Here is a 23,316-nt window from a genome sequence, read left to right as displayed (position 1 = left end):
AGCAGAAGAAATGTATGTAGATAGAGTTCATTAGAAAAGATGATATCCAGGATTCAATCCTGTATTCAGTATCTATTACTATTTTAGGATGTAAAACTCATTTCTGTTATAAGAAATTGTGGAATAATTTTAATATATACTCACCTTTAACCAGTGTATGTTTGTCAGTAGGAGATGATCTTGCAAGTACTCGAAGCTTTGGCCATATCTTGTCTATCCGCTCTTGCTCAATCTAGAAATTGTTGGCAAAGTTAAAATGTGCCCAAATCCTAGTTTCCTAATTCCAAAATCTAGCATATGAATCAGTGGTTCTCAAAGTGTGGTTAACAGACCAGCAGTATCAGCAATGCCTGGGAACTTGTTAGAAATGCAAATTGTTGAGCAATGCCCCAAGGCCTATCTATCAAATACTCTGGGGTGGGGCCTAGTAATCAAAGTTTTAAAAAGCTCTCCAGGTCACTCTGATGCATACTCAAGTTTGAGAACCACTGCTATCTTTATAATTACAAGATCAAATTAAAAAAATCTCCCCACTGCCTATGAAAATGAAAACTTCTTAGCCTAAGAAGCACAGAGAGTTTGGGGTCCCTTAAAATATGCTCCGTATCAACCTTTCCAAACTCATCTCTGTCTACTCGCTCACACCTTTGGTACTTCTTGGGCAGAGACTGAAAAGAAGCACTCACTCCCTTTAGGGCAAATTTCTTTATCGCTTGTTCCCTTTATCTTCTGAAGGGCTGCATGGATTCATGTGTGATTCCTAACACATAGTACATATTCAAGATATATTCGTCAAATGAAATTTCTAATATACTAAAAACATATCAACTTAAAAAATAAGAAACGCTTACCTCTCCCTTTTCATTTCGTATTCTTCTGTTGAAATCTTTACCTTCTAGGCATAGGAAATCTTCCCCTGGATGTAAAATACCACATTTGGTAGCAATGGCTCGAGCAGTATTAATATTATCACCAGTGACCATCCGCACAGTAATTCCAGCCCTCTGACATTTCTTTATTGCATCTGGTACCTGGTTTGGTGGGGGAAAATTCACATTACAAAGGCGGGTAAATCCCACGGAACAAATATCCATTGCCTCAAAGTCCCACAAGTGACAACTTTAGTTTCATCTCAAGATACTGAATAGTTCTTGAAGTATTTCCCAACAAACTCTTCCTTCCTATTCCAGCGCCACAGTCCTAGCTCAGGCTTCATTTTCAGTCTGTTTGTATTATTTACTTGCCAGACTTTTTAAAGCAGCTTTTCCCCCTGGCAACCATTAGGCAATTCTTTCTGGTTTGGCATTCTACCTCTCTGGTATACAGCCCAGACCACACCAGGGTAAATGTTGGTGTCCTTTGGGCTTATGGGTGGGTGGCTCACTTGTTTTGTTCCCCTTCCTTACCTTTTAAGGGTTATCTTACCTACTCTGGTGCTTCCAACTACCATCTATGTGCTAGTAACTTTCAAACCTATACATATTTTTCCCAGCTCACTGTGAGAGCTGGATTACTAGGTCCATCAGAAATGTGGACATCAGGATTTGGGTGTCTGGGGTAGGGTAGAGCACATGCTTAGCATGCACAAGGTCCTGGGTTCAATCCGCAGTACCTCCTCTAAAAATAAATAAACCTAATTACCCCCAACACAAAAAAAGAATTTAGGTATCCAAAAGGGAAACCATGTTTTCTATCTAACAGAAACCCAAGGATTAGCTGACTTCTTCCATCACCCTTACCCTATACATCCTTAAAGGCCAATGAGTCCTGCGGATTCTACCTCAAACTTCCAGCACCCTGTCTCCACTGCTTGCTGCCTCAGCTATTGTAATAGCTTTTTTTTTTTAATTGCTGTCCCTGTGTTTGTGTTTCTCCCCTCCTTTGAAATATCTGATGTATTTGACGATAGAGTTCTATTCCTAATACAATTTCTTAAAAATATATGATTCCCCAACTGTTATACAATAAGTCACAAAGTTCTCAGTATAACAGAGTATCACACTTGAGATTTAGAATAGTTTCCTATATTTATCTAACTTTTTTCTACTATACCCAGCTTGATAGATGAATAATCTCTGTATTATTTTTGTATCTTTACTTCTGTAGTTCCCTTTGCCTAGAAAATCCTTTCCCACTCATCTTCTCTAACCAGAAAATCCATACTGATCCCACCAGAACAGAGGCAGCAAATGCAAATACCTACAGGGCCATGTAGGCAACAGAAATGAGGAAAACATGCTGAAAGTGACAAACCCAAGACAATACCTAAAGAAAGAGCACTCAGCTCTAGTCTATTTTGACCATGGTGGAAATGCTGACAAAATCTATACGTTCATGAGAAAGCAGAAATCCAGATTTATGTGCATATATGCAGTCTCTCAATACTTCTACACACACACACACACCCCAGGTCCACAGATAACTTGACTAAATGCTAACTTTGGCCTACAAGCTGGTTGTGACTTCTTTTGTAAATACAGTGTAAATGTAACATCTCTGGGAGTTTTCATGGCCTCCCTAGACAGAATTCTGCCTTCACATTACACAAGCCTGTATTATTTAAAAAAAAAAAAAAGAAAAAAACTTGATTTTGAAAACATTGATCTGCTGTATAAAGTAATATATATCTTGGTATCTCACTTGAGATAAAAATTAAAAGATACATATTTGTCCATTTAAGCGCTCAATGATTAGGTGGTTCCCTGAGATCATTTGGAATAGGAAAACAATGAATGAGAGTGAGAAACTGGTCTTGGTTAAAACTATATGGCAAATTACATTTAAGAAAGTAAACTAAATTTATTAATGGCCCACTAGCCATCAAATACTTCCATGTAAAACTCAAACTACCTCCACTTTGGTAAGTAAAAACACTGTAGAGAAGCCAAATATCTTGTTCTTCAAGTACACATGCTGGATTTATTCCAAATATCTAATCAAGACTCTCTACATCAGAACTGCACAGTCCAGATACCCATCTGAGAAAGCTATCTCATACTACATTGTTTCAGGTTAGTACGAAAGGACCCATTTCATTTTGTGATACTGAAAAAAATTGCTACTTACGTGTTTAAAAAAACTGTCCAGACTCAATGCCAAGAGCACAGTAACAGCAATACACTTCCCAGAGGACAAAAATTGTAGACATCCTGATTTAGTATTATGCTTAGATAAGATTTAAGTCATAAATCAATGAATAAAACTGAATGGTCTTCCCTTGACCAAGGCTTGGCAAACATTATCCACCTGGATATTTAATAAGCATTTACAACTCCACAACCCAAAACTGAATTTATCTTGATTTTTAAACAGGCAGCTTCTGATTTTCTTATTACAATGCTTAATACAATCTACCAGCCACCCAGTTATGCAACTCAAGAGACTGGTTCCCACTTCTCTAGAAGATATCTAATTGTAGAGAAGATACCTCAGTCCTCAGCTTTTTCCCCTAGCTACACATTTTCCTTGAGAGTCCTCCCTCAGCCTCACATGTGAAATCTCTATCCTACACCACTTTCAGGCTCCTAGGTCCTATTGCCTACTTGACATATATTTGGATGTTTCAGACACCTCAACAATGTCAAAAAGAGTATATCCAAAGCCAGCGTATTCATTCCTATTGGTTCTACTTCCATTTACTGTGAAATCATACCTTTCTTTCCATCTTCCCTGCCATAACTTCAGTGCTAAGCCACAGTCATCTCTTGCCTGGGATCGCTGCAGTCATCTTACAGGATTCCCTGCTTTTACTCCTCTTCCTAATTCATTTCTTACAAAGTACCCAAGATACTATTTTAACAACATGAATCATGTCACTTCCCAGCCTGAATTTCTTTAATTACTTCCCACTGAATTTCAGGATAAAATTCAGAGCCATTATTGCCTAGTAAGGCCAAAGATAATCTCGTCTGCCCCTTTTTTGTCCAAACATACAGCCGCACTGGCCTCCTTTTCATCTTTGAAATAGCTAAATACTTTCTCACATTCAGGCTCCCACATTTTTTGTCCCATTTCTTTGAACGCTGTTCCTGCAGCTATCGACACAGCTGGCTCACTTTTAGCCATTAGATCTCAGCTCCAATGTTACATCCTCAGAGATCCTTACCGTGGTCTCTCAGTCATCTCTATTTTATTACCCTGTGCCTATCCTTTATAGCACTTATAACACTTGTAATTGTCAGTTCCCACCCCCTAACCCTGTGCCTAACAGAATATAAGGGCAGGGACCTAGCCTTACTCCTCACAGAATGTATTTTCACTTGGCACAACTGTCTGTGTATCTATCATTTTATCTTTTTATCGGTTGTGTTACTTATCTAGAACATACATTTCATGACTATTGTTTATTGCAGTATTTCCAGTTCCTAGAAGAGTGCCTGGTACTACAGAGTCTGTTGGCTTAATTAGCTGATGATGGCCAGTGAACAAAAGCCGCTTTTGCCTTTGTGCCACTATTCATGTTGCTTCTTTGCTCGGCACATGCTTACTGCTCTCTCTCTCTCAGTCCAGCTAATACCTCCTCATCCTTGAAGACTCACATCAGGTAATTAACCTCTGGGAAGTCTTACCTGACTCCTCCAGAGGTTAATATTGCACAGTGGGCTTTTAAGCACAAGTTTTTTTAGACAGAGCTTGGTTTGAACACACTAGCTCCATGGTCTAGAGCTAACCTCTACACATTTCAACTTTTTTTTTTTAGCTTCCAAAAATACTTATAACTCAAAGGTGAACGTTAGTGAACTAATACATGTAAAGCACTAGGCATAATATCTGGCACACAGAAAGAACTCAATAAATTAAGACGTTACTTTAGACTATGCTGGGGGTGCATGCTCTGTGCTCACAGAACATGCTCTGTATATGCATCTAACAATATGCTAACATCTGGGTTACAATTATCATGTGTTTATCCACCCCCACCCAGGTCAGTGACATCTTTGAGGCCAGGAACCAGATCTCAAAAATCTTTATGTCTCTAGTATCCTGGAAAAGTGCCTGGCACACAGTAGTTGCTCAATAAACTTAAAAAAGAGAAAAAAGATTGAAAGAAAAAAAAGCAAAATCTAGAGCTGCAGTCTGTCCAATATGGTAGCAAGATGTTTAAATTTAAATAAAAAATTTTTTTTTAATTCAGTTTTTCAGTTGCCCTAGCCACACCTCAGGAGCTGAGTAGTCTCAAGTGGCTAGTGACTATCCTACTGAACAACACACAGAACAATTCTATCACCGCAGGAGGTCCTACTGGGCAGTGCTGGTCTAGACACCATGAAAAAGAAATAGCTTAATGGTATTTACTGTGTAATTCAGTATAAATATGAGCTGAAAACCAACCCAGTTCAAGGCACTATGCTAGGTTATGGTGCTATAAACACATAGGATCCCCCCAAAAGTTATCTAATTAAAAACCATAAATAGGTAGCACTATTATTTCACTTATCCTGGATTCACATAGGAGAGAAGTAAAACCACAAAAACCAAGGATTCTACTAGAAAACTGTGTACAGCCAGTGCCTTCTGCACATGCAGAACACAGAACGTTTCACCACCTCAGGTCTCACAGGGTCTTCAATCCCCACAACAGCAATGCAGGTAAGGCCGGTGACAATATCATTTTCATTATCCCACTCTGGTTCTGGTTCTCCCGCTGGGAAATCTCTGAACGCAAGACATATGGTTCTCAGGCCTTCTGATGCCATCGGTTCAATCACAGTTTTTACAATATCATCACGGTCCCTCGGTCTGAATACCTTTGCCTCACCATTAGCACTCAAGATTTTGAAACACCTAAAAGGGAATGTAAAATTCAAACATCAGTCACTCACAAAAATAACAGGTAATATCATTTAAGCGAACTGGAAGGGCTAGAAATCATGGGATCTGATATCTGGAATTCAGAGAATTACGTATGTTGCGTTTTTACGGACTTAAATCATACTCACTTTTCACCCTGCCCTTTACAAAACACAGTTCTCTTTTTATGGTTCTCATTTGCTCCTTCTCCATTTAATCAGTTACTCTAGATATTCTCTAAACCTTCTCTTTTGGAAATGCAGAGCTTTAAAATTTTCACACACACAAAAACCTAGTGGCAGGAGACTAGACTATATACCTGTCTATTCTGGTACAGAATTAGACATTAATTTTAATTAACACAAAATTCCCAAATATTTTCTTCTTTTAAAGTAAAAAGCCAAGTTCAATCAACCCCTTACCTGAGACGTTGTTTCATCACCTATATTGTTTTAACCATGAAAGAAAAAAAATAACTTATTGTTAAAATAGGCATTCTATCAGAATGAGAGATAATGCCAAAATAGTTATATTTTTAGTGAAACTAACTACAACTTTTTAGCTAAGCAGTAAATAAAAGTTACACGATATACTTCCCTATCTGAAGTTTAATTGTTCACATTGCCTCTCTACACTCCTTCTCTCCCTTGGTGATGCCACTGCCTCTTGCTTCTAGGCAGGTGATTCCCAAATCCTCATCCTCTGTTTCCACTGTTTTCCAAAGCTTTAGATCCCTGTTGAAGAGTTCCACTCAGATGCTGTGCCAGCACCTTCAATTGACTGCATGTAAGGCTAAAGACTATCTTCTTGCTGCCCTAATAGATATCAAAGTTACTCCCAATAATTTCTACCTAAGTCCAAAATCTCACTTGAATACTTCCTTTCTCCTCATCATCTGTATAGTATTAGCTCTTAAGTCCTATGTATTTGTCCTCTGAACAGTCTTCTGAATGTTTCCTCCCCACTCTACTCCCCCTGCTACTCTACTGCTTTCTTCTGGCTCTTACTTCAAGCTAGAGCTATTGTAATAGACTTTTAATTGATATCAGTCTCCAGTCCATCCTTCCCACTGCCCTCCCTACCCCCAACTCACCTTATTCCCTGATAAAAGAAATATCCTCAATGCCACAGGTTTGCTCAGTTCTACTACCTAACGGAAAAACATCTGTTGCATCATCTGGCCTACTTGACTGTTTTAACTGTTTCGCCTAATGTTTGAGAGCGTCCAGGACAAACTGTAAGCTTCACTGTGGAAATGGTTACTGTACAGTTACTACATATCAGACTCCATGCTAGAGGTTTCACATGCATTATTTTGTCTCACTGACCCATGGTTAGTGGTCATCACCCTCTTTCTCAGAGGAGAAAACTGGAACCTAGGGGAAAATCCGCCCAACATCCCAAAGCTACTTGGGTGCAGAAGAGCCAAAGCTTAATTGGTTTTGATTTGAAAATCTCCCTTCTACCAAACTACTTACTATCCAGCAAGCCAGGGGTGCAAGATTTCTAACATTTCACACTGAAATCAGATAACCAAGCTCACTGTGAAGGGAGGAAAGATGTCCCGTGTGCCACAGGAGTGCATCACTACTCAGCCAAACTATATGACTACCTCGTCCCCCATACGACCTGCATATTCCTACCTTCTTTCCTCTGATATGACCTCCTTCACGTCATGTTCTTACTTCATACCAAACCTATCTTAAATGCTACATCCTTCATAGTATGATCACTCATCTTAAAACTTTGTGCATATTTGCCATATACTGCATTTTCACTTATTTATTTATATACTTGTCTCTTACACCCATTAGATTAAATCTTTCAAATGTTCATTAAGATAACACTAGATTATAATATAAGCAAATTAAAATTAGAAATATTTTAAATATTACAATTTCAAATGAGTTCTAATGTTCCTAAAGCTCGTAATTTTTTTTTAAAGTTCTTTACTTCTCTAACTAGAATTAAAGAAATCAAAATAATTTCAACACCTGTAATAACAGATAGTGTTAGGGAAATTATACAGAAAACATGTAATGTCAAAATTAAAGTTACTGGTCTGTATGAGGACAGTGCAAAAGGAAGATTACTATTCAATACGACAGGAGATATTTAAATACAACACTGCAGCAACATAAATATGATAAAACCTCACTCTGATATAAAAAGAGGATTCTCAAGATCTAGTTTTAATGCTATGCCAGCCTAAAAACAAATCTGTAATTCACTCATTACTATCTACAAGGCAGTGCGGAAGACATAAATGTGAGGTTTTCTTCCCAGGAGGCTTTTATTTTTCACAATCCTACACAACAATGGAATCAACACATCTAGAACAAATACCAAGGTTTTCTTTATTAAAGCTACCAGAACGAATGTTAACAAGATTATTTTCCCTGTAGCAGAATACTAAGAAATAAAAGAAGCTCAAGTATGAAAATGGAAGAATACCCTGGACAAAGACCTGGATACCTTAAAATATACTAAGAAAACTCCAAGGTCCTAGCAAATGCCTGATGTTCACAAAAAGAAAACACCCACAACACAGGAGGTATTCCATAAAGCGACTACAGTTAGCAATTTATTCATCTAAGCATTTCACTCTTACTTTTTCAGAATTATTTCAGATGCACCCTTGCTGAATATTCGATAACTTCCATCTGAATTTTTCAGGACAGTACTCATGGACTTCCTAACAGAATTGAAGGTGTAGACTTTGTACAGTGCTTCTTCTGGTATTTCATTTCTAACATCCTGATAATCCCGTTTTAAATCCAAAAGAAGTCCCAACAAGGCACATTCAGTTTTATTACCAACATGACGAGGTAATCCACCCTCTTTCTCTGGTGGCTATAAGAGAAAAGAGGTTTAGAAGCCAGTATTATCATGTTTCTCTACAACAGTTTAATTTAAAATACAACACAGAATGAGTCATACTAAAACAAAAAAAAAAAAAGGAAATTTCCAGAATCAGCATTTTCAAACAGGGACATAGAAAAGGTACGGTAGAAAGGTGCTCTGGGGTGACAATGACATGGATTCCAATCTCAGCCCTGCCAGTTATGAGCTACATGAACTTTTGGCAAGTTACCCAACTGTTGTGGTCCTTGGCTTCAGCATCTGGAAAACAGGGGCACTTAGGATCCAATAATTAAATGAGATAAGACACATAAAATTTAAAGTTGGTTCCTGACACATAGTGGAGCTTACTAAATTTTAATTCCTTTTCATTTCCTGTTTTCACTGAATGACTATATTAAACAATTCAAAATTAAATCTATTTTGTCAATTTTTATGGCTTAAAATAAAAGTATATGCATTAAAATAAAGCACTGCTGCCTAATACATAAAAAAAATTTACTTCCTTCATAGTATCTTCACAAATACATCCTTATGTACTCATCACAGTGGTATTAACGGCAGATGTGACCATCTCTACGTAATAATTCAACAAAATAAGGCTCAGACTTTCAGCTAGTAAAAGGCAAAGCTAGATCTAGAACCAAGATCCCATAACTCTCCAGTCCAATAATCCAATTCATGCAATATTAATTTTATTTATGGTCTTCATCCATAAATCACTAGAACACATTGAGTTAGTCCCCAAAAGTTTAAGGAACACCTTGTAGGTAGGATCCACTGAGAAACCAAACAGAATATATACAAGTATATATAAAACATATTATTTTAAGTTGAAATCTGAAATTTCCTCTAGAATTGAAGGTTGACTTTGAACAGTGAGACAGACTGGTCTTTCACAAAATGAGCATGGTAAGAATTTAAAATTAAAGACTTGTTTTGGTCATAAGCCTCAGTTTTTAAACACAGGAAATTAAAAAATATAGGAGAAGAAAATACAAGTAAACAGAATGTATATGTTGATCAACACATCTTACTAGTAACATAAATTGTATCTGAAGAAACTCATATACAGTATATGAATATATGCCTTTAAAAAACTACCAGGATTCCATTCTTCAATTTATATATAGTAATGATAGGTCTAACGTGCTATATACAGTCTAATCATTACAAACTAAAAATTTTTTTCACATATAAGTTATTAAAGAAATCTTACCAATATTTTTGATGTGTAAGCACAATTCACAGAAATTCCTGTTACAAGATAGGACAAAATATTCGGTGGAATAGCTTCTGGTTCAGGAATCTTTTTATAATGTTTTTCATTTATGTAAGCTTGAACAACTGTCATTCTGTTCATTGTCAATGTTCCTGTTTTATCTGAACAAATAGCTGTAGCATTTCCCATGGTTTCACAAGCATCCAGATGCCTTACTAAATTATTATCTTTCATCATTTTCTACAGTGACAAAAAAAAATTCAGTTAAGCTACATATAACACCAATCACCTTACATTAAAATGATTATAAACGGCTTTAAAATCAGAACTAAAGCTCCCAACTTTACATGGACACATAGCACAAAAGCACCAATTTAATACTGGAAGAATTTTAGCACATTTGACCTATTCGAATGAGCTAAAGAGAGTACTAGCTTTCTGCGGTTTCAATCACTTTCCTTCTACATAACATAACTTAGTAAATTATTCTGTATCCATATGTAAATTGTGCTAACAATATGCCTCCAACAGCTTCTGCAAAGTGTCCTCAAATTACGAGGGCAATGACAATTTGTACTCTAAGTACAGAGGTACTTACAGCCATGTAAGAGTATGTTACATGTAAGGACTAAGTCTCCTTTTTATTAAGCAGAAAAAAAAAATTCTTGTATCAATCACCAAGGGAAAAGTAGCTTTTATCAGTTAAAATATAGAGCTTGTGGGCATGCAGTGGCCTGATTTTTTTTTTTTTTTTTGGACTCCGATAGACGGACATAACATATCAAAACCAAAAAGGGGCATTTTTTATCTTTTCCATATGTTTGTACACTTTGTATTCTCACCCTTACAATCATTCCTTTCTCTTATTTACAAGAAAAAAAAGAGACAGTTTCTAGAGAAACAGGAGTTCTCACAGCAGCTCCAAGATGCATTTAAGTTAAAATGCTTGATAACTGACTCTCAAAACATATGTGGAATGGGTTAAAAACTGCATAGAGATATTTTAAAGTATGCTCTGTGACTACTAAGATGCAAGATACTGCCAAAAAAAAAAACCTGGTTCCTTGAAGAAATAAATATGGAGAAGGAAAATTATAGTGACTTGCGTTAACACTAAAGACTAAAAGAAAGAAGTTCTACAGTAAAGAAAATGAGTTCAGTTTGCAAAACACAGGAGCCTTAAGGACTACACATCAGTGAAAAGAAAAGTAACTGGCAATATTTGGGCTAAATAAACATTAAGTAAAAGCTTTAAAAACACTAGTTAAAATGGTCCTTCTCACTGTCTATCAAAAGAATGCAAATCAATCCTGCCTACATACTATTGATCAACTGAAAAATTAACATCCTTAATGACTATTCAAAGTGAATTAATGACAATATTGGTCAAATGACTGATCTGTCTAAAACTTACGTTTAGTCTGATTATTTCTAATTATTTTAAAGCATCACAAAAAGGGACAGATGATTATACTACACTTCATTATTACTTGATACATTTACTATTTTATTTTTGAAACAGAAAGATGTGAAATGCCTGAAAAGAAAATAAACTCAAACAGTAAAGAAAAAATATTCTTATCCTGACAGGTCTATTGAAAGTTCTTGGCAACACTGAAGATAAGAGTGCTAGAGAGGAAACTATGACCAATTATGCTGTATCACTCTGTCAGCAATGCCACTTAAGGAGTAATACTAATTAATATTAGAAAATTGACAAGAGCAGCATTCTTCCACTAGGTATAATTTTATTTCTGAAGTCATTTTGAAAGAAAGATCAAAACTGTCCAAGCGAACTGCTTAATTCAATTCACCTTTTCCATATAAGATAGAAAACTGTTTAAAAATAAATTAATTATCCTCAAATATAATATTCCTTTAGGTAAACAGTAGTTAGCAAAGCCATCGAAGTTCATTTTACTTCGAAAACAGGAAGGACTGAGCTACTGCAGATGCTGTGGTCAGAGGAGGTGACATTAGAAGAGACCTGAATCAAGTTAGAGAGCTGACGACCCAAAGGAAAGAACACATGGGCCCTCAAGTGAGGACACAGCTGGCCTATGTGAGAACCAGCAGGAGTCTGGAGAGGCTGGACTGGAGGGAGGGAGAGGTGGGAGATGAGCACTGAGAGGGAAGCAAAGGCCAGACAGGGCAGCGCCCTGCGAGCCTCGGCAGAGCCTTGGATCTTACTCTAAGTCTGACAAGAAGCCAGGAAGTTTTGCACAAGGAAACAGTATGATCTGAATTATATTTTTAGAAACATGAGTCCAGCTACTGTGTCAAGGCTAGACCATGGGGTCATGAGGGTATAAGCATGGAAACAAGAAGGCCTTAAATGCTCAGATCCAAATGTCCCACAGGTAAACGACAAACATACTCATTTCAGTTTCACAGATGGAAACAGGAAGGGGTGTGACAACACAGTGATCACAGGAGGAAAATGAAGCTACAACTTTCCCCAGCAGTTACGCTCAGTTTTGTGTCAAGGCTGTCCTCCCAGCAATGTACGGGCCTCAACGCATCATCTTCAAACTGCAGGGACGGGGAGGGAATCAATGACAGCGTCTCTAAAGAAAACAGTGTAGATTTATGGAAATCTCTGACTTTCAGAACCCAAAAGAGAAGAACCAGGGGTGCATTTTCTATACCAGATGAAGCTTTACTCCCAGGCTACCTCCTTAACTGCTTCCCACTTACCTTGACTGAATAAGCCAGTGAGATAGTGACTGCAAGCGGCAGACCTTCTGGCACTGCTACCACCAAAACTGTGACTCCAATAATGAAGAACTTCACAAAGTATTGTATGTAAATCGGTGTGCATTCAGCAAGCCAAGGTCTCTTCTGAATCCAGAATGTATGAATTACAAAATATAATACGAGAATGATAACTGTGATGGCAGACATCAACAAACCTTTCAGGATACAGAAAGAAGGAAAATGTCATTATTAAATAGTCCAGACTCCACTCATTGTCAGTTACCTATTAGCCACTGGAAGGATTACAACTACTTTGGTAATATTTATTTTAATTTCTCTGTGAAATTGTTACCTCCTTTTCTATACCCGTAACTCATCATTTGACATTGTCAGATTTAATTTCTGCTTCCAAGTATAGCCCTGTCCCCAGGAGAACTGGGAAAAACGCATTAATGATTCTCTTCTAGACTCAACTGTATCTTCAGTCTTTCACTAACGCCAAGACAAAATAATAGGCAATGACAATGAAATACCAAAACCTTAGTATATAAGCTGGTGCTTTACATGTTGGCAAGTTGCCTAATAATGAAAGAGAAATTGGTAAGAATATGATCAATGGGGAGAGACCTGCAATTAAATATTCAATCCTATGTTTTTCATGAAAAAACAGATAATTGAAACTATTTCTTAATTTTATCCATCGATCCTTACTGCTTATTAAGTTAGAAAACAAGAGTTAATCTTGTATTACAAATTATTTGCCTTCCTGTTTTGTGGGATACTTAGCTCCTTATAAATGAGTACTACAAAATAAGGCAAGTCCACATGGTGGGTCTAATTACCCAATCTGATGTCTACTAAATACCATCACCATCTTAAATCCACCCATTTCCACAATACTATGAGTCAGCATTACTATCTGGCTATATATTACAAAAAGCAAGTATCTGCTATAAGACAAGAAGCTATTTGAGGACAGAAGCAAAAACTTAACTTTTTCCAGTATACTCCTAGTAAGTACTAATAGAGTGATCCAATGTAAGTGACTTTAAGAACATAGGCTTATTCAGCCATACATGTTCTTTCACAAAAATGATAAACCCTGTTTTTAGCCAAAGCTCTGCTTTTTTTTTTTCTCCCTGAAGAGTGATTCTATTAACAGGTGTTTTATAGTGATGGTTGCATTTTATAACTTCAGCCTCACCATGATGATGCTGTTTAACTAATCCATTCAATGTGAGTAAACTGTAACTTTTAGAAAAACATGTGACTAATTTTTTTTTCATAGTCAGTAAAAAGATGAGAAAATGTATGTGAGATTTCTTTTTACTAAAATATACTTGGGTAATCTGTATGGAGTAACCTCACTGCCAGCCCTTCCTCTACTGCTCCCAGAAATTCAGAGATGAGCTCATGGGCTTGTGTACTGGGAAGGCTTGGGCGTTCACCCTGACCCAACCACTTATTTATCAGCTAGCTCACAGAAGACACTTCCTCTATGTAAAATGAGGATAATAGTTCCTAAGCTGCAAAATATTATGAGGAGCTACAATACCTCAAAAGGCCTGGTACATAGGAGATAAAACTAAAAATATTTTTAACTCCTCTTCCACTCACAAAACAGCCTTAAGTGTGCCAAAAGATTTTTAAGCAGAAAGTTAGCATATTGTAAAACAAAACATGTTAGTTTCTTGTATATATCATACCTGCTTTGCCAATCTGAACAGCTAGCTTTGTCAGTTTCCCTTGTAAAACAGATTTTTCCTTTTTTGGCAAATTCGCTTTCTTTTTGTCTTTTTCATCACCATCTCCACCTTCTTCACTCTTCAAAGGCTGCATTTCCATGGCTGCACCATCCTGGGCTTTTGCTACATTGAAGAGCAAATATAACCTCACCACATGTTAAAGGCATACATATCACTTAACATTTTCAAGTAATTTTTGAAAAAAAAATCAGTTTCTCACAGAAACATGAAAATATTTAAACATTCAGCTTTGTGTGTGCATGTCTGTGTGTTGGCGTCTGTGTCTACCCTGACAAAATAAGGTAATAGGATACTAGGTTTTGAAACTTTTTAGCAGATTTGAAAATGCTGTGCTAGGAAATAGGGATGAAGCATAAGAAGAAACACAGGGCCCTGAAAGTAAGAGCTAAATAACAAATCACTTCTCTTCCTATGTGCTGTGTTGGATAATGAGACTCATTCCAAACACCAAAAATGCTTCCTATATAAGTTATGACCATGCTGTAGAACATTATGTATGACCACACATATAGAGAAATGTACATATGTTTACATTTTTAAATAAATGCAGGAACATTTACATTATATATATATATATATATATACACACACACACACACACACACACACACATATATATATTTCTTATGCATTTTTGCTAGCAATTATATAGTAACCAATGATAATGATACCTGACCTTAAGTTTAAAATTGCCTACATCTGGGCTTTTCTAAGCTTACCACCACAAGTCATAATTAAAATCTTATTACCACTGTAAAGGCAGCATGAGCACGGCACTGACGGAAGAGATTCACCCAGGTAACCTGGTTGCTGACCCACGTGTATCCTACTTCTGGATGAATACAGTGCACAGGAGATATAGCTTTGGATGTAATGAGAACAAGCTAAGTATACTTTTATACTCCTGAATTTACCTTTGTTGCGATTCTCAATAGCTCCATCTTGTTTCTTATCTGTAGGAACAAAATGGGAATTAAAGCTTTCCAAAAGAAATGAATACAGCCATGCTAAATTATGCAAAGGTAGCTCACATTTCTATAAGAGAACTGTTACACAATCGTTGGTGTGTGTGTGTGTGTGTGTGTGTGTGTGTATAGATTAGAAAGTATTTGTCCTATAATAACTCCCTGCATGTTAACCATGGGAGAATACTCCAAAATAACTTGGATCATCTATTCTTGTTTGATTTCTCCATAAGACTTTACTCTTTTTTTACGCTGTAACATACCCAAATATGGTACAAGAGGTTTTAAAACTAAATACAGATACACAATCCTATATCTGTAACAGAATGTAGAAAGGGGCAGGGGTAGAGACGAAGGGAGGAATTTCCTAGGAAGACAACAGGTGCACAAAGGAGCTTTGACGGAAATGAGAATAAAACCGGTATGTGTAAAAAAGACAGGGGAGGCAAGCAAGTAAAACTAGAACACAAAGATACAAAAGAAGCAAATAAGACAACCAGTTAATTCCCAAATTAGCTTAGATTTAGAGAAAAAAGAAAGATAGGGATGTCTAAAGTAATAAATCAAGGAGTCTACAGTTTGGAGTAGACAGTGTAATATTAAAAATAACAAAGAGGAAGCAGAACCATCCAGTCTATTCTTCTTCCAACTTCTCTACCAAGGACAGCTACCTTCAAGCTGGAGAATGTGGAATAAATATGGTCAAAGAAGAATAGATGCTCCAGATAAGATGAGGAGACAGTATGAGAGCATCAAGCTACTTTGAATGAACTCAAGTTTGGAGAGAGACCAGACAGTCATATTCCAGACTATGAAGGGAATTGAGACAGATTACCCTGGAACATAGTCTATTAATACATAATATTCATATAGTCAAGGGAATGGGAAAAGAGCTGGAAGTCCACAGATGGAAAAGTGGTGTCTCCCATTCTAAAAACAACCCCAAGAATCAAAAATGGTGGGTAGTCAGATATTAATTCCTGGAAATGCTCTTGACTTGACTAACAAAAATAGGTACACAAGATCTTAGAAAAAAAAGAGTGCTTATTGGAAAAGAAAATGTGAGGTCAATAAGAATGAAGCCATGATGCAAACATCCCTTTCTTTTTTTAACAGGGTCTGCCGACTTGAGTCTCCTATCAGTTAGGATGCAACAGTGTATCGTTAAGACCACAGACTCTTCAGCCAGGTAAGTGGGTTTATCTAGATCTTTGTACTAGATAAACCCACTGTACTAGATCTTTGGCCTGGAGCAAGTTATACAACCTCCATAAGCCTCAGTTACTCATCAGTAAAAAGATAAACAGTTACAACATATATAAAGCACTCAATAAATGGTATCATTAATACTGGTTTTCAAATTGCCTTTCATTCTTCCTTAAGACACCTAAGGTGACACACGGAGGGCTACTGTGAGGAGTGGGGTAGGGAAAACCTAGAGTTTGGGGCTTGCTACCCTTGCCTGCAGCCAGAGCCTTTCAAACATATTTCTGTTTGAAATAAAGATTTCACAGCTAAAGACAAAACCCAAAGAATGAAACAAAACACATAAATATTAAAAACACTCCTGTGGTCACTGCAAGCCAGATTTTAGCAAGGCATTTATTTTAGAGCTCAAAATACCAATGTGTGTGAGAGAAATATGGGCTCACTAGTTTAAGTAAAATTAAATAAATCTAAGTGGTTGAACCACAGTAAACTGCTGTCAACTGAAAGGGAAAAAAACTCGAGCAGAGTGATCCCCAGTAGGAGTAAAGGGTGGTCCAGCAGATACTTAAAAGCAGAGTGGGAAAGGTTTTAAACAAAAAAGTGACGGAGCCACCAAGTGGTTCTGAACTGTTTGCCTACATATGACAGAGCTTCTTATAAGATCCCTGAGGAAAAACTGCAGTTATCAAGTTTGCTGACAACAGATCACTCGGAGCAACAGCAGACACAATGGGTCAAGATCAAAATGTAAAATCTTGGTATTGAATGATGGGCTGAATATAACAAGGTAAACATAACAGGTGTCAAAGTGAACTCTTGGCCTTATGGCTAAAAACCAACTACATAAATTTATACTGGGAAATGAGAAAAGCAGAAAACTTGAACAAAAGCCCAATGAGGCCAAAAAGTGCTATGTCTGACAGAGAAAGCTACTACTGAAGTATCAGAAAAAAAAAAAAAAAACAAATAGGAAGTGAGAATTTAATTCACTTTTCTGGTCAGATGACAGGGAGATTCTAAAACCAGAGAATAAACAGTGTAAAGCCAACAGAAACGTACAAGGAGATAGGGCATCTGTCTGGCTATGGTGATGTGGTCACCACAGGCCCTGCCCGGACGACTATGCCTAAAAAAATCCCCGCCCCTCTGTCAATTCCACTACTTGAAAGTACTATACTGGGTAATTAACTTTTTGCAGAATGCGTCATATCAAAATCTGATGAAATAAGTCTATTTTTGGTACCAGTTCTTACAGTCTAGCTGCTGTGTTTCCAAACACCAATTCTTACAGCAACCTACTGTTCTTACTTTTCTTTTCCTTTTTCTTCTCATCTTTCTTCTCTTCCTCTTCACCTCCAGCTCCAAGTAAGGTAAAGATAATTCCAGTTTGAGAATTTACACCTACAGCAGTAACCACCATTCTTCCAGAGCCTTCCATTACATGAGTACCTACAACAACAGAAAACTTGTTTTTTAAAATTCAGTAAGATATTACATAAAACCTTGTGCTTAAGGGTTTAACTAACAAGTCGTCTGAGTTCAAAGCTCACTCTACCACTCATTTATCATGTGATATTGGGCAAATTATAAAATTGTAATTACTCATCCGTAAATGGGGATAACAGTACTTACACTTTATAAAAATGAGACTCAAATTACGTCCCGAAGTGTGAAGTGTTTGGCACAGTGCCTGGAATTTGTAGGGGTTCAATGAATGTTCAATATTTAAATTATAACTGTATTATTATTATTAGAGTCATTTCTCTGAGAAAATACATCGCTTATAAAGAAATGTGCTTATAACCAAAAGGATTCCACAGCAACCACTGCCAGATTTCCCACCCCAATCCCACAACCTCTGCCTAACCCAGGCTTTACCCCAGCCCGTCTAGGCTACTGCTACAGCCTCCTAGCTAGTCTGTCCTTCCAGTTCATCCTGAAATCAGTTTTAACTTTCCTAAAATGTGATTTTATCATCAGCCTCTCATGGCTCAAAAACCTGACTATACATTGCCTACTGGACAAAGTCCAAAGTCTTCATTTTGAGACCCACTAACCTCCAATTTTTTCATCCACTTCTCTAACATAAAATTCCAGGAGAGAAAGCTGGGGAGCAGTGATGGGAACCCTGACTGAACTGACTGAATTCTGATTCTGTCCCTCACAACAATCTTGCAAGTTGGCAGCAGGCACTATTATTCTTATTTTCTAGAAACTTGCCCAAAGTTACACAACTAGTAGGTGACAAGGCAGACTCAACCCAGCTCTGTCAGAGGACAGAGAACATATTCTTCTTAAAATATAATGCAAGTAAGTTTGCTTACAGCTCACCAACTTGTACATCAACAACTCTGTATCTTCTCTTAACTCATTAAGAGGCTTCTCACCTCTCTATTCTAATGTTTTTGTGGATTTTAAGTAGCTTTCAAAACTTAACTCTTTTTTAAAAACTCAATAAAGCCTAATTTATTTGATCTCCTAGTTCACAACCATCTAGGGGGCAGGGTCTGCAGCACCTACTACCATCCATTCTACCAAATCAATGCTCAAGGGTTATCTGCAAAATAAGATCATAAAGCATGTGTACTGAATCCAGTAGTTAAGAATTTTTATTTGGCTATTAATTACTAATTTATCCAATATCATTTTTTTAGGCCTTTGATTTTCTTGCTTTTAAAAATCTATATTCTAACTATTTCATTAATTATTAGTTTATTAGCCTAATAAAAAAACGCAAGGGAAACAAGAAATGAAATTTAAAAAAGGGAAATGGTATTTACTAATCAAGGATTATATGTAAAAGACAGTTTTGCTTCTGTAAATAATTCTGGTTTTCTGCAAATTTCACTTATTTTAATGTCCTGCTCTTCTTTACCACAGGTAATCAAATGTTGCAGTTAATAAGCTACGGCAAAGTAAATGGTTTTTGTTCTGGTTATATACTCACTACTAACTGAAAAACTGCTTTAAAACATCTAAATTTAAAAAGCCAAGAACAGCAGTGAGAGATGGCATCATGAGAATAAATTTAAAAATAAATGCATTTCATGTTTTTAGTAAATTTTTGGAAGAGGGAAATAAATGCAGAAAAACTTTCCCACCCGTACTGTGATAAGGGACTCCAGAAAGTTATTTCAGTCTTTTCTTAAACATGGAAAATTTTATAGCATCCTCCTGGTATACCTGGTGTGTTAAGAACCTGAGTCTACAAAAACTTGCCACCCATCTCTGCTAAAACAGAAAAGGACCAAGGTTCAGTTAAGGGATGCCAACCTGAAGAGGTAAGCACTGTGTAAATAAGCTAGTTGTACACCAAAGCCCATGAAGTGTATGTGGCAGAAGGGAAGAGGAGATGATCTCAGTCTATGGCACTTAGGTATGATTGGCTAGCTTTCCCTTCCTTTGGAAAGACCATAGATTTTAGCTGGTTAACATTAACCACAGTTTCTTAGAAGGATGGCAAGGAATAACTAAAGTAAGTATACATTAAACTTAAATACATTAAGTATCCAAGATATTTCTGTCTGTTTGGAATGAATTTCAAACATACCAATATAAACAAAAACCCAAATAGGGTATGAATGTTCTTAGTAGTGTAGGATATTCAAGGTATATAAATCTTATAATTTTTTTCCCAGGAGACATGTCTATATTACAACTTAAACTTTTCCCCTATTTATAATGGTGTTTATAAATGTATATAATATATGAAATCACTCTGACTTTTAGGGGTGGGCTGTTTTACAATCAGCCTTTTGGCATATATTTACAAATCTTAAAAAGGTAATAGTTAAACTTAGGTATGTGTCTGAAGTTTGATTTTAACTTAACTGACCCTTGTCACAGGTTTGACTTTGGTTTCAGTAAAACTATGTTCAACCAATTAAAATATAAAGTTCACAGAGAAGAAATGAAAAAGTATAGCTGCCAAGTTATTAAATGGTTAAATCAGCAGGAATCTCCGTACAGTGTAGGAAACGCTGGCATTTCATTAATATCAGAAAATGATAATTAAAGACAAAAAGGCAACAGTTTGCTTACTCCAAACGCTAGTATAATTCAATCTAACAAATATATTTAAAACAACTGTCTTACAAACAATTCATAAATTCTATAAAGAATGCTAGAAAGTTAAGAGTTGGTAACTGGAAATCAAAGGTTAAAGAACTGGCACACTTCTGGAGTCAGGCTGTGGTACCCAGGCTTCCTTTCATGCAGTATTTTAGAAGAAAGGGTGTACTTTTCTTTGTCATCCTTTCCTTTTCATTTCCAGTTAGCCTAAGGTCTAGCTATCAACAGTCAGGCCACCATCAGAGCCTCCCAGGTACATAACCACCTCCCCTGTTCAGACAGTACACTCCCCTATACAAATCCTTCCCTCTTCCATTCTCAGAACGTGTCTTAACCACATGCAAATTCAGTTCTGCTTGGTAGATGCAGCGCTACTCCTAGACCTGTTTATTAGTCATATCATCTTAGATAAATAGTTACTGTCTCAGACTCATTCCTCAGTAGTTAAATGAGGAAGTGAGATTAGGTAAACTTCAAAGATTCTATCAGTTTTTTTTTTTAAACCCTGTCCTTTGTAGACCATCACAGAAAATTCATTAATTTGCTTTAAATACATAATCATTCTTTAATTTTATCTTTCAATAGTCCTTAAGAATAATTGTGATATGGAAAAACAGAACAATTCAACAAAGACCATTAGTGTAATGATAAAACTAAAAGGCTTAACATTAATTAAAACTGACTCTCAAATCTCTTCATTTTTCTGGACTCAGGTTCCTCATTTGTAAAATATAACTCTAGATTTAAAGATCTCTAGCTTACAAAAAAAAGTCTGCTAGCTTACAAAAAAAGTGTCTAAGGATTATAAGGGTAGAAGCTAACATAAAATACAGAATCCTCTTCACATTATTGGCTCTTAGGGAAACTGTATTTGCTGACAGTGGTATAAAGTTGTGGAGGAGGAAAAAGTTCAAAGTTATGAAAGAAATTCATACCTGATAAAAGTAAGGGATCCTTATCTAAAGACTTCTTAACATGATCAGATTCTCCAGTCAATGAGCTTTCATCAATTTTAAGATCATTTCCTTGAATAAGTATGCCATCAGCTGGAAGAAGATCACCTAAAACAAAACAATGATGCATTAAACCGTGAACAAGATTACAACAGTATTACACCCTGTGTAAGATGTACTGCCATTTTTTACTTACCATATTTCACCTGAGCAATATCTCCAACAGTAATGTCAGCTACAGGTATCTGAATGACCTGACCACCCCTGATGACTGTGAACTTCTGTTCTTGTTCAATTCGACTCTGCAAACCTCTGAATTGCTTTTCTTTACTCCAGTCATTGAAAGCTGTTACTAAGACCACACACACTACTGACAAGAGGATTGCAGCTCCTTCAATCCAACCAGTTTCACCTTCACCTTCTTCCTCTCCAGCAGAAGCCTGTCCACAAACTAATTGGAAAGAAAGAAAATGCTTATTAAAAAAGATTCTGCATTGATGGCAATAGATATGTAATTATGATGGCTATATATCCCGTTGATTTTACTTATAGCTCTGAACACCTTATTGACTCAAAGCATTCCATAATGATGAGGATGCCTACCATGTCAAATTCAAATTCCCTGCCTCCGGAGATTTTCATCCTCAGGATAGGGAGGCAGTCTAGGGGACTAGTTCAGAGTAAGGACACTGGGGAAGATTAAATCTCAATCCTAAGGCAAGTTACTTACTTTTGGGACTCAGTTTCTTCATCTGTCAAATTAGGAGACCATCACCTACCACAGAGTTGTTGTGAGATTAAAAAATGAGAAGAAACTTGCAAATTAGGTAGAGTAGTGACTGAGACATCCTTCACATTCAACCAATGGTTAATGCTATTAATTATTACATATAGTAGGCAGGTCTTACATAGACAATTAAGTTTTATGTGTTACCCATGAATCATGCTTGTTTACTGCTTCAGTATCAAAGGAGTGTGATAAAAGCCTGGCTTTCGTAAGATAAAAATTCAAGCAAACTGCTACTCTTTAATTCAACAATTTGGGCACCTACTCTAGGTTTCAGACACTGTTTTAGAAGCCAGGGATGTAACAGTGAATAAGACACATTAAGCTCCCACTCGTCAAGAAACCCAAACTCAGATGAGCAGGTATAGACGGTATATGAAGGATTCAGATAATAAAACACAAGTAATGAATTTCACATATCGTCAAGTGTCATGAAGAAAATATGGTAATGTGCTATCAAATGCAAAAAGCTGGGTGAACAGAGAAGGCCCCTCTGGATGTCCATGACATTTGAACTAGGAGCCAAAAGATACAAGGGAACTAGCCATACAGACTTAAGAGGAGAGGATTCCAGGGAGAGATTAAAGTCAGTGCAAAGGCTCTATGGCAGAAAAGAGTTTGGAGAAAGGCAGAAGAGGGAAAAAAGAAACCTCAAAACTGTAGGGTCAACAATGCTGAAGAAAGAACAAAGGAATAGTGCTTTTTGGACTTCGAGCTGTAATCTATTTGTGAGTCCAAAATCAATTCAGCAGCTCATGACCAGAATTTTGAAAAATGAAACAGAACAATACAGAAAGGATTTACATGTAGTAAAGGTAAGTATTGTTTTTTGAAAGCTTACTTTGGTTACTTATAAATTCACGTGAAGGAATATGGTCTTCTGCATTCCTAAGTAAGGATCTTTCTCACTGATAGTTAAGCTAAAATCTCTAAAAGTCAATGGTTCTTCTAGGACATGCAGAGCAGGAAAATGATTATTCACAAGAAAAGAATG

The 23,316-nt window shown here is 36.7% G+C and overlaps 1 protein-coding gene across 4 annotated transcripts in view; it reads right to left on the bottom strand.

Moving 5' to 3' along the window:
* ATP2B1 (ATPase plasma membrane Ca2+ transporting 1) overlaps positions 1-23,316 on the bottom strand; it is a 115,599-nt gene that overhangs the window by 23,717 nt on the left and 68,566 nt on the right. For all 4 annotated transcript variants that reach the window (XM_074375308.1, XM_074375311.1, XM_074375309.1 and 1 more), the window contains exons 4-14: positions 21,732-21,986; positions 21,518-21,643; positions 17,820-17,960; positions 15,252-15,290; positions 14,278-14,439; positions 12,572-12,786; positions 9,872-10,114; positions 8,402-8,643; positions 5,547-5,784; positions 852-1,031; positions 145-232 (exon numbers count right to left, since the gene is read on the bottom strand). In XM_074375308.1, the coding sequence (XP_074231409.1) occupies positions 145-232; positions 852-1,031; positions 5,547-5,784; positions 8,402-8,643; positions 9,872-10,114; positions 12,572-12,786; positions 14,278-14,439; positions 15,252-15,290; positions 17,820-17,960; positions 21,518-21,643; positions 21,732-21,986 (1,929 nt within the window). The remainder of the gene's footprint in view (positions 1-144; positions 233-851; positions 1,032-5,546; positions 5,785-8,401; positions 8,644-9,871; positions 10,115-12,571; positions 12,787-14,277; positions 14,440-15,251; positions 15,291-17,819; positions 17,961-21,517; positions 21,644-21,731; positions 21,987-23,316) is intronic.

This window comes from Camelus bactrianus, chromosome 12 (assembly GCF_048773025.1).
Source record: "Camelus bactrianus isolate YW-2024 breed Bactrian camel chromosome 12, ASM4877302v1, whole genome shotgun sequence".
NCBI lineage: Eukaryota > Metazoa > Chordata > Mammalia > Artiodactyla > Camelidae > Camelus > Camelus bactrianus.
This window is presented reverse-complemented; position numbering and strand designations above follow the sequence as displayed.